Source organism: Onychomys torridus, chromosome 11 (genome assembly GCF_903995425.1).
Source record: "Onychomys torridus chromosome 11, mOncTor1.1, whole genome shotgun sequence".
Taxonomy (NCBI): Eukaryota; Metazoa; Chordata; class Mammalia; order Rodentia; family Cricetidae; genus Onychomys; species Onychomys torridus.
In genome coordinates this window covers 22,483,406-22,493,256 of record NC_050453.1, presented here as the reverse complement: position 1 = coordinate 22,493,256, position 9,851 = coordinate 22,483,406, and the positions used below count along the sequence as shown (strand labels likewise).

The window sequence follows — 9,851 nt, the reverse complement described above, 5'->3', positions numbered from 1 at the left end:
CTTTGCTGCATGTGCGTGTGTTTGAGCATTGCCCTGCTGGGTCTGTGTGCAGCACCTTTCAGAGTGAAGCCTCTTGATTTCAGTGGGGACATGTGCCTGTGTGTGATGTGCCTCGTGCCTGGCATTTGCTCTCCTCCCCCAGCTTTCTCCGTTACATAAGCACCCACCGAGTGAGTCGGTCCTGGACTTTGGGCTCCCTCTGCTGGCCGCTGCTGGACTCCACGGTTTTGGGAGGAATGTATGCGGTTTCCTTAGGCCCCAACTCCTCTGGAATTACCAGCCCAGGCCCTAAACTCTACTTACTGGTATGGGAGTCCCTTTATTCCAAGCCACGAGATAAGCTCCTTGAACAATGCTCCTCCTTCACCATCCCATAATGATTATATTGAGTGTTGACTGCTGCTACCTCATCATGGAGATCTGCCTTCCGCTGCCTCTTGAGTGGTAGGGTTAAAGGTGTGTACACCAGGCCTGAGCTTTAAAGTCGAGTCTTAACTAGTTAAAATGTGTGTGGCCTTGGGCAAGATACTTAACTGTCTTGAAGTTCAGATTTCCCTTGTGTTAAATGACTTTGTCTTGTAAAATAAACTGTAAAGGCTGGAAAGGGTATCTAAGAGGTGGTGTTATTGCGTAACCATCCCATAAATGGCTGCTGTGATGATGATTGACTTTCAAACCTTGAGTACCAGGAAGGCATTCAATCCACTCAGCTTCCAGCGAAAGGGAGAGTGCATTTCCTCCCAGTCTACCTGTAACTTGCAGTTTCCACATAGCTCAACGTGGCTTCCAGGGAAAGAAGAAACCAGGCTGGAATATGACCAGGTAGGAAGCAGCAGGTCCCTTATCCAACGTTGCTGGGCAGTCTTGAGAGACCAGGTTGGACTTCTGACTTCTCCATAGGTTCCCAAACTCTATCAGTGTTTCTCTGTAGTGGCTGGATATGGCTTCAACTGGCAGCCCCATGGATACTTCTTCTGAGAGTAGGAAGTCAGCTCTGGCCTGGACCACTTTCTCTCTGTGTACCTCACTTTCCTTAACAGGGGCAGTAAGCGGAGGGAGCAGGGATAAAGGGAGCTAGTTGGGTGTGGAGGTGAGGGACCTAGATGTGTTCTGGGCCACTTCCCACTAATGGCCACTTCCACAGCCTTGGCTTTGCGGGCTGGCTTGTCCCTTCTTCCCATTCTGGCTCCACCCTTCCAACTCTCTGCCTTTTTCACAGTGGAGACACAGCACAAGAGACTCCCTCCTTCCTTTCTCCTACCTCCAGGCTAGCTCCACCCTTCCCAGCCGAGAGGTGTGTCCATCTCGTCTCATTGCCGACTCCAATTGGTAGAAAGCAGTTTAATGCAAAAACAAAACACCCCCATAGTTACCGTGTGCAACCAACGTATGTGCCTGATCTCAGTTAATTATCACCGTAACTCTTGAGTGTTTACAATCTCTCTTCCGTATGTGGAGGGGGAAAAACTGAGGATTGAGCCGAACAAGCATCACCCACCCAGCTGGGAAGTCCGGACAGCTAACCCACTTTCCTTTCGCTTTGCTTTCTAACCGGGTATTAGGACAGATTTCAGTGATCTTCCAGGGCCCTCAAGCCCCTTGAGTCCAACCGCTTCACGTCCAGGAAGTCCTGGGTCCCGCCATGCCCACATAAGTCAGCAGCGTTTGCTGCCAGGACTCAGCGGCCCACATCACCCAACTGGATTCTGAGTGCGTAACCACAGTCACCCCACTATCCCCAGAGGGCCTTGCAAGCACCGATTCTCCCGGAAAGGCTGGCAGGTGCAGGGCGGGGTGCGCTCTGAGCGAGGGTGGGTAGGGACCCGAGAGCCTGGGTGCCGCCAGTTCGCCCAGCCTGCGGCCAGGGGCGGAGCCAACTGGCAGGGTCGAAGTCTGGCCGAGGCGGCGGCCAGGGGCGGGGCGGGGCGGGGGCGGGGCGGGCGTGTGGGCGGGGCCGGGCAGCGGGGCCCCGCGGGAATGGTCTCCCGAGCTGCGGAGGGCGGGAAGAGCGACGGGAGGAGGGGAAGAGGAGAGGAGGGCGGGGAGTTGGCGGCTCCCGCTCAGCTGGGCTCCGCGCACCCACGCTTCACTGCTCCGCTTTCTGCCCCCCCACCCGGGCATGTGCCCCTCGCGGCCCTGGCCCCCCAGAGCCCACGCCGACCCCCGGAGCCTCCCCAGAGCCGCCTACGCAGAATGGGCGTCCCCAACCCCACGCCGCTGAGTTCGCTGCTGCTGCTGCTGCTGCTGCTGCTAACGCTTGGTAAGCCGGGTGGGTGGTCGCTGCATCCCAGTCCCGGCCCGGTAGGTGCCTGACGTCGCGCATCCAGCCAGTGTTTTGGAGCTGATTGCATCCCCACTTCTCCATCAGGCGTGTCTTCAGTCTCTCTGGGATCAGCGCCTCTCTTCCTTTTGCGGCCGCCTGCCCAGTCGGTTAAGGGGAGGGTGGTGACGCCCTAGGTTTAGGCCCCAGCTGGGGCATATTGGCGACCTACTGAGGTATCTCCTGAGACACCATTGGACCCACGGAGGCAGGCGCCACTTCCCAGCCTTTACACCCAGGCCCTGGGGTCGTTGCGCCCAAATACTGTGGGCAATCTTCTAACCCCATTCTAGGCTCCGGGCCTGGCCTTGGGTGCCTGCTCTGCGTGGGCAGTGCCTGGCGGTCTTCATAATTGCCCCAGAGTTGGCTGGAGGCCCAGGGGCTGATTCTGCCCACGGTCTTTGAAGAAAGTCTCCCCTAACCGCCCCCCACCCCCTCCACAACACACACATTTTACCATCCCTTCCTCATCTCTGTCTCCACCCTGGCCAGGCCCTCTTTGCCCTCCTTCCACTCTCCCAGACATTTGGCCGGTTGTCACACTCAGTTGGTCCCAACATCTCTGCCCCAGGAGAAACGAGGCTCTATGGAAACTGAACCTAGATGTCCAAGTACCTAGTGTCTGTCGTGATGAGTGTTATGATGGTGTGATCTGGGCCAACCTTGCATGGCCGGTGTGTGTGTGTGTGTGTGTGTGTGTGTGTGTGTGTGTGTGTGGTGGGGATATGGGAAGGGTATACATATGGGGAGGATTCTGGGGTGCTGTAGTCAAGGCAGAAGCCTGTGGCACCTCAACTGCCTTCTCTGGCTTAGGCCAGAACAGCATGGTGTCAGAGTCTTGGGCTTCTGGGGCCAGGATGAAAACTCTCCTTGGGGAGCAAGGCAGGAGGCAGAGAAATGAAGCTCTGGGGCTTGGTTGCCTAGTGACTGCTTCTTTTCCCCAGTGGGCTTTTCCCCAGGGATGGGGGAGGGGAGGGGTCTTGTAGAGAGTCACGAGAGGCTGCTGGTATCCGAGCCCACCACATTCAGCACTGACATTCTCTTCACAGATGAGGAAAAGGAAATATTTTGTTCCAGAGAGCATATCTCATGAGGGTTGGGGCTAGGATTTGAACTCGGATCTCACTCCCAAATCAGGCCTTTGGATGTTAGAGAGGAGGTGGCTTGGTGAGAGAGAACCTTGTAGCAGCCTATTTCCTGAGGCTGTGGGGACATCTTTCCCATGGGGATCTCCAAGCATCAGCACTTGTGGAGCCAGGAAGGTGGGAGGGCCCTTCTCAGCAGAGTCTACCCATGGGCAGCCGGGAAGGTGTCAGCCTGGCTGTCTTCAACATCACCCTGATTATGAAATGTGCCTGGAGCACTGTGTGCCTGAGTCACACACTTCACTGGTTCAACGTCAGAACTGGAAGCTCTTAGTTCTTAAGGGTAGACACTGAGACCCGGGAGAGGAAAGAATTGGTCCTGTGTTAGTTTCCTGATGCTAGCCTCTGCTTCAAGTGATGATCATGTGTTCTCTGAGTTACGTAGCCAGAAGAAGCATAAAGGAGTAAGGAGGGCAGGCTCTCAGGCGCCTGGTATTTTCCTCCAGTGCCAGTAGCAAGACTGTGGACTTTCCCTGGGAGTCCAGATTGCATAGCTTGATAAACCAGGCCTCCCCTTGGAAATGTCTCATCTTCTTGGTTTTGTCCCTCTTCGGGGGTGTGTAGAGGCCCTCCAGATATGGCAAGATCTTGACCAAAACATCACACTCTATCCTGCTTTTCTCATCTAGAAGAGACATGGTTCTCTCCTGGGCTAGTCTTCTCTTCTGTGTTGGCTAGGAGAGCAAGTAGAGAGCTTTAGACTCAGGTGTGGGTTCAGATCCTAGCCCCAGCACTCCCTAGACGTGCTCTCTAGGGGAGTTACATCATTTCTCTCGTCTGTGAAAGGACTGCCAGCCCTCCTTGCATTCTGGGGTTCTGTGGGCTTTTCTAGAAGGAGCTGTGGGATACTGGTGAAGAGAAGAAAGGAACTGAACACTCCATCGTTTGGGGACTGTCTGTTGGAACAGGGATAGGGGTAAAGTGGGTGGAGAGAGAGAGGCGGGGAGGGTCTGCAGGTGCTTAGTCTCCTTACAGAAAGGGGCCTATGTAAATGATGTGCAGCACATGCAAATCATATGCAAATGAAAGCTTTTGTTGGGGGGGGGATGTATGGTGCATCATCTGGACTAGCCAGAAGGTTGACAGACTCTGGGGGGGGGGGGGATCTTCTGCCCCAGGCCAGGGCAGAGCCTGATTCTTGCCCCAGAAGCCGCAGCTGCCTGTGTAGCCCTGTGGGCTGGGAGAAGCAGTGAGCTCATGGCACAGCTGTAGTGGGGAGGGTATTGTGTGGTGAGAACTGACTAGGCCCGTGCCCTGTTCAGCATGGTGCCCCATCCAGCCTGGGCCACTGGCTCCATTGTCTAGCCCAGGTGACAGCTAAGCCAAGCAGCCTTTCTGTAAGATTTTGCCAGGTCCCCTCCAGCAAAGGTCTCAGACTCCCTCAGGCTCCACCTGAGCACACCCCCCCCCCCCCCCGACACACAAATGGCAGGATGAGAGAGCTAAAGATCCAGCCAAGAACTGGGGAGTCAGGAGTCAGTCATGCTTCTTATTTTAGATTGTGTGTTTGTGGTATATGGGGGGTGCATGCGTGTGCATGGGTGCAAGTGTACATGTATGAGTGTCCATGTAAAGGCCAGAGATTAACCTCAGGTGCCATTGCTCAGGAGCCATCCACTGGATTATTAGTAGTAAATTGTTATTTTATATATAGAGAGGGAGTGCATGTGTGTGGGGGTGTGTGTAGGTCAGAAGACAACTTTCAGAACTCTGTTCTTTCCTGCCGTGGTGTATTCTGGGGCTTGAACTCAGGTTGTCAGGCTTGTGTGGCAACTCCTTTTACTCACTGAGCCTTCCCACCAGCCACCATGCCAAGCTTTTTACGTGGTTGTATGAATTGAACTCAGAAAGCATTTTCCTTACTGGGCTATCTCCCCGGCTTCCAGATGCACTCTTTGTCCACATAGATGCTCTACCTCTAGTTAGCTAGAGTGTTCCTTTGTTCTGAGGTGGATCTGGGCTTACACTGATGCCTGAGATGATGTCTCATGTTCCAGCGTCTTTCCCCTGTTGTCATCTGTGTTTTGTGGCCCAGCTGTGTTCTAACCTTCCCAGTGTTTCCCTTTGCTTCACAGGCAGCTGTCGAGAAGAGAATGGTGCTTATGGTACATGGGCATCAAATCGGGACCTGGTCTTTCTAAAAAATTGCAATTCTTTCTGCCTTTCCCCACAGGAGTCAGGTGCTATGCCCGCCAGGTGCATGTCCCCAAGGGGCCTCTTTACCGTGTGGCTGGCACCTCTGTCTCTATCTCTTGCAACGTGAGTGCCTATGAGGGCCCTTCCCAACAAGACTTTGAGTGGTTCATGTACAGACCAGAGGCCCCGGCTACTTCACTGGGCATCATCAGCACCAAGGATAGCCAGTTCTCCTATGCTGTGTTTGGGCCTCGAGTGGCTTCGGGTGACCTGCAGGTGCAGCGCCTGAAGGGAGATTCCGTAGTGCTCAAGATTGCTCGCCTACAGTCGCAGGACTCTGGCTTTTACGAGTGCTACACCCCCTCTACGGATACTCAGTACCTGGGCAACTACAGTGCCAAAGTGGAGCTGAGAGGTACTGGGCTGTGAGCTGGGTGGTGAGAGAGCCTCTCAGGTTTAGTTTTGCTTCTTCCTCTTCTTCTCGCTTCCTCTTCCTGCTCTTTTACTTCCTCTTCCTTCTCCTCTACTTCCTCTTTCTCTACCCACCCACTCTCCAGTCCTGGAGATTGAACCTACAGTGTTGAGCATACCAAGGAAGTATTCCACTAAGCTCTATCTCCTGTGCTGCTTTTTGAGATTGGGTCTCACCCTGTAGCCCAGGCTGGCCTACAAAACCCTAGTCTAGTTGGCCCGTAATTCAGGGCAGTTCTCCCACAATTCACAGTTGTCACCCAGGTTACCTTAAAACTCTCAGCCGTTCCCTGTGTCAGTCTCCTGTGCCGTCAAGTCTGCCTTTCCAGCACTTTCTTTTCTTTAGAGGGGACCAGATGCAGAGACTTTCCAAGTTGTCCAGACTGGCCTGGAACTTGTTCTGTAGCTCAAGTGGGCCTTGAACTTGACCCTTCTGTCTTAGCATCCTGGGGAGCTGGGATTATAGGCCTGCACCATCAGGTCCAGCCTCTTTAGAGAAGGAAGACAGAATTACTTTTTTTGAGTATTTAAAACGGGTCAATCTCAGACATCAGAGTGGGTGTCAATAGGCTTGTTCTGTGAAATTCACCAAGTATTTATTGAGCATCTTGGTATGCCCAGGCTGGGGTTGGCACCGCTGAGTTATCCAAGCCCACGGAGTAGGTAGTGAAGTAGGACACACACAGGACACAGTGGGGCCGCCGGCTCCCAGCCCTCTCTCACCAAGGCCTTTCTCTCCAGTTCTTCCAGATGAGCTGCAGGTATCTGCTGCCCCTCCTCCAGGGCCCCGAGGCCGCCAGGCTGCAACCTCCCCCTCACGCCTGACAGTGCATGAGGGGCAGGAGCTGGCGCTGGGCTGCCTGGCTCAGACTAAAACGAAGAAGCACACACACCTGTCGGTGTCCTTCGGGAGAGCCTTTCCCGAGGCGCCAGTGGGACGAGCTACTCTGCAGGAAGTGGTGGGGCTGCGCTCCGACATGGCTGTGGAGGCCGGAGCTCCCTATGCTGAGAGGCTGGCTGCTGGGGAGCTGCGGCTGAGCAAGGAAGGGACCGAGCGGTACCGCATGGTGGTTGGGGGTGCCCAGGCTGCGGACTCAGGCACCTACCACTGCACTGCCGCTGAATGGATCCAGGATCCTGATGGCTCCTGGGTCCAGATCGCAGAGAAGAGGGCAGTGCTGGCCCATGTGGATGTGCAGACACTGTGTGAGTGTCACATGTCCCCCTAAGGGGGTATCTCAATGGGCATCAGGGGTGGTGCTACATGACCACGATCTGACTACAGAACTCTTCTTCCATGGAGCGAGCAACCTCCTAGACATTATTCACTCTCTGTCCATGTCTCCACTGCTCAGAGATTGGGTGTGGAGAGACAAGGGCTATGGTGGAAGGGTGAAATTCAGGTCCTGGGGTGAGGGACAGAGAAAAGGCTTCTAAATTTTTGCAAAGAGGTATTATAGGTGGGGACCCAGGTATCCCTGTGACCCCCCTCCCTTCCTCTGCTGTATTTCAGCTAGCCAGCTGGCAGTGACCGTGGGACCTGGTGAACACCGGATTGGCCCAGGAGAACCCTTGGAACTGCTGTGCAATGTGTCGGGGGCACTGCCCCCACCAGGGCGTCATGCTGCATACTCAGTGGGCTGGGAGATGGCTCCTGCAGGGGCCCCTGGGCCGGGCCGCCTGGTGGCCCAGCTAGACACAGAAGGTGTCGGCAGCCTGGGCCCTGGCTATGAGGGCCGGCACATTGCCATGGAGAAAGTGGCATCCAGAACCTACCGGCTCCGACTGGAGGCTGCCAGGCCTGGGGATGCAGGCACCTACCGCTGCCTCGCCAAAGCCTATGTTCGAGGGTCCGGGACCCGGCTTCGTGAAGCAGCTAGTGCTCGTTCCCGGCCGCTCCCTGTGCATGTGAGGGAAGAAGGTGAGAGGTTGAGCCCTTGACAGGCTTCAGAGCTTATAGAATTTATTTCCTAACTTCTTAGTCCCTGCGCCTTCACCCTGTAATCCCCGTGTCCTTTGCTCTGCAGGTGTGGTGCTGGAAGCCGTGGCATGGCTCGCAGGGGGTACTGTGTACCGGGGAGAGACTGCCTCCCTGTTATGCAACATCTCTGTGCGTGGCGGTCCCCCAGGGCTGCGACTAGCAGCCAGCTGGTGGGTGGAGAGACCAGAGGAAGGCGAGTTAAGCTCTGGCCCTGCTCAGCTTGTGGGTGGAGTCGGTCAGGATGGTGTGGCAGAGCTGGGAGTCCGGCCTGGAGGGGGTCCTGTCAGTGTGGAGCTGGTGGGACCCAAAAGTCATCGGCTGAGACTGCACAGTTTGGGGCCTGAGGATGAAGGCATATACCATTGCGCCCCAAGCGCCTGGGTGCAGCACGCTGACTATAGCTGGTACCAGGCGGGCAGTGCGCGCTCCGGGCCTGTCACAGTCTACCCCTACACGCATGGTAAGTGGCAACCACCCTCCACTCACCTGCTCCAGCCGTGTTTACCCACTTCCGTTTTCCTGTTTTCCCTGCTATCCTTCCCCTCGTCCCCCCCCCCCTCCCCCCCATCCCTTTGCATGAAGAGCTCCAAGCTGACCTCAGTGCTGATTGGGGTGGGCAAGGATGGCGCTCTGTGAGTAGGGGCTGCGTCTTGAAAACCTGCTGGGGAGAGTGCCAGAGACCTGTACGACAGACCGTGGCCCTCTGAGCAGAGCGGTGGAGGACCATGGCCCCCTGAGCAAGCCGTCTTCTTTCCTCCAGCTCTGGATACCCTGTTCGTGCCCCTGTTGGCGGGTACAGGCGTCGCCCTAGTCACTGGCGCCAGTGTCCTCGCTACAATCACCTGCTGCTTTATGAAGAGGCTGCGGAAGCGGTGATCTGTAGCACCCCAGGTGAGGGAAAGGGACCCCCAAACCCCGTCTTCCTCAGGCTTCCCGTGTGCTCCACCTGGACGAGAAACAGCCAGCTCAGTCCTGCAGGATCATGTAGCAGGGTGAGGGCGAAAGGGAGCCTGTTCCTCAGCCTGCTCCACATGATCTCTCCAGTTCCTGCAGGTGTCCAACTGTCTTCCAGCCAGCCAGCGACAGCCCTGGTCCCCATTGCCTGGATACCCTCTCCCTCCTCCAGTCCAGCCCCTCCTTTAATTTATTTGACCTGTTCCTACCTAGAATGGGAGATTTGCCTCCCCTCCCCCACCCCATCCCCCACATCTTTCCTCAAGGACTTCTGTCTGGTTCTCTGTTCTTGGTCTCACACTCATGCTGTAGGAAGGCCAGTTCCTGTCCTCAAACTAGTTTTTTGTTTTTATTTTTGTTTTTGTTTTCTAAAATGTGAATAAACTGGTTTTATAAAATCCAGGCCTGATCGTGTCTTTCTTTGCCATGAAGCTATAAAAGGCAGCGACTGGGGGCGGGGGTGGTAAGTGGGGAGGTTGCTGGGGGTTGACAACCTTTCTCTGGACAACCCAGGCCTCTCTTCCCACCATAAACACCATCTGTCCTCCGTGGGCCTTGCTACCCACCCACTGCAGGAGGGGATGCCTGGGTCCCATCTGTTGCCAAAAATGTCAGTGCTGAGCCAACTCCTAACCGGGCTTCTGTTTGGGACGGGAACACGGGAAGCAAGGGTGACTTCCAGCTGCACTTGGCCCCTTTCGAAGCTTCCTGGGACAAGTCTTCCTGAGCTCCCCAGACTGGGGCACACCCTCCTCTCCTTCTCCTGGTTGGGCTAGTCTTGGACCAGACTCCTCCCAGCAGGCCTTGGGGCTTCAGATTTTTTCACCCTGACCTTAATTATTCT

The 9,851-nt window shown here is 55.6% G+C and overlaps 1 protein-coding gene across 1 annotated transcript; it reads left to right on the top strand.

Annotated features, from left to right (window-relative positions):
- The first annotated feature begins 2,005 nt into the window (after window positions 1-2,005).
- Window positions 2,006-9,409, top strand: Igsf8 (immunoglobulin superfamily member 8). Its single transcript, XM_036202228.1, has 7 exons — window positions 2,006-2,260; window positions 5,639-6,016; window positions 6,814-7,278; window positions 7,586-7,993; window positions 8,100-8,513; window positions 8,814-8,944; window positions 9,098-9,409. Exons 1-6 carry the CDS (start codon window positions 2,194-2,196, stop codon window positions 8,927-8,929), a joined length of 1,848 nt encoding a protein of 615 aa, XP_036058121.1. The 5' UTR covers window positions 2,006-2,193; the 3' UTR covers window positions 8,930-8,944; window positions 9,098-9,409.
- Window positions 9,410-9,851: the final 442 nt, after the last annotated feature.

Coding starts and splice junctions, on each gene's coding strand:
- Igsf8 (XM_036202228.1), top strand. CDS start 2,194: ATGGGCGTCCCCAACCCCACGCCGCTGAGTTCGCTGCTGCTGCTGCTG. Junction 2,261..5,638: donor GCTGCTGCTGCTAACGCTTG/GTAAGCCGGGTG, acceptor CTTTCCCCACAG/GAGTCAGGTGCTATGCCCGC. Junction 6,017..6,813: donor TGCCAAAGTGGAGCTGAGAG/GTACTGGGCTGT, acceptor CTTTCTCTCCAG/TTCTTCCAGATGAGCTGCAG.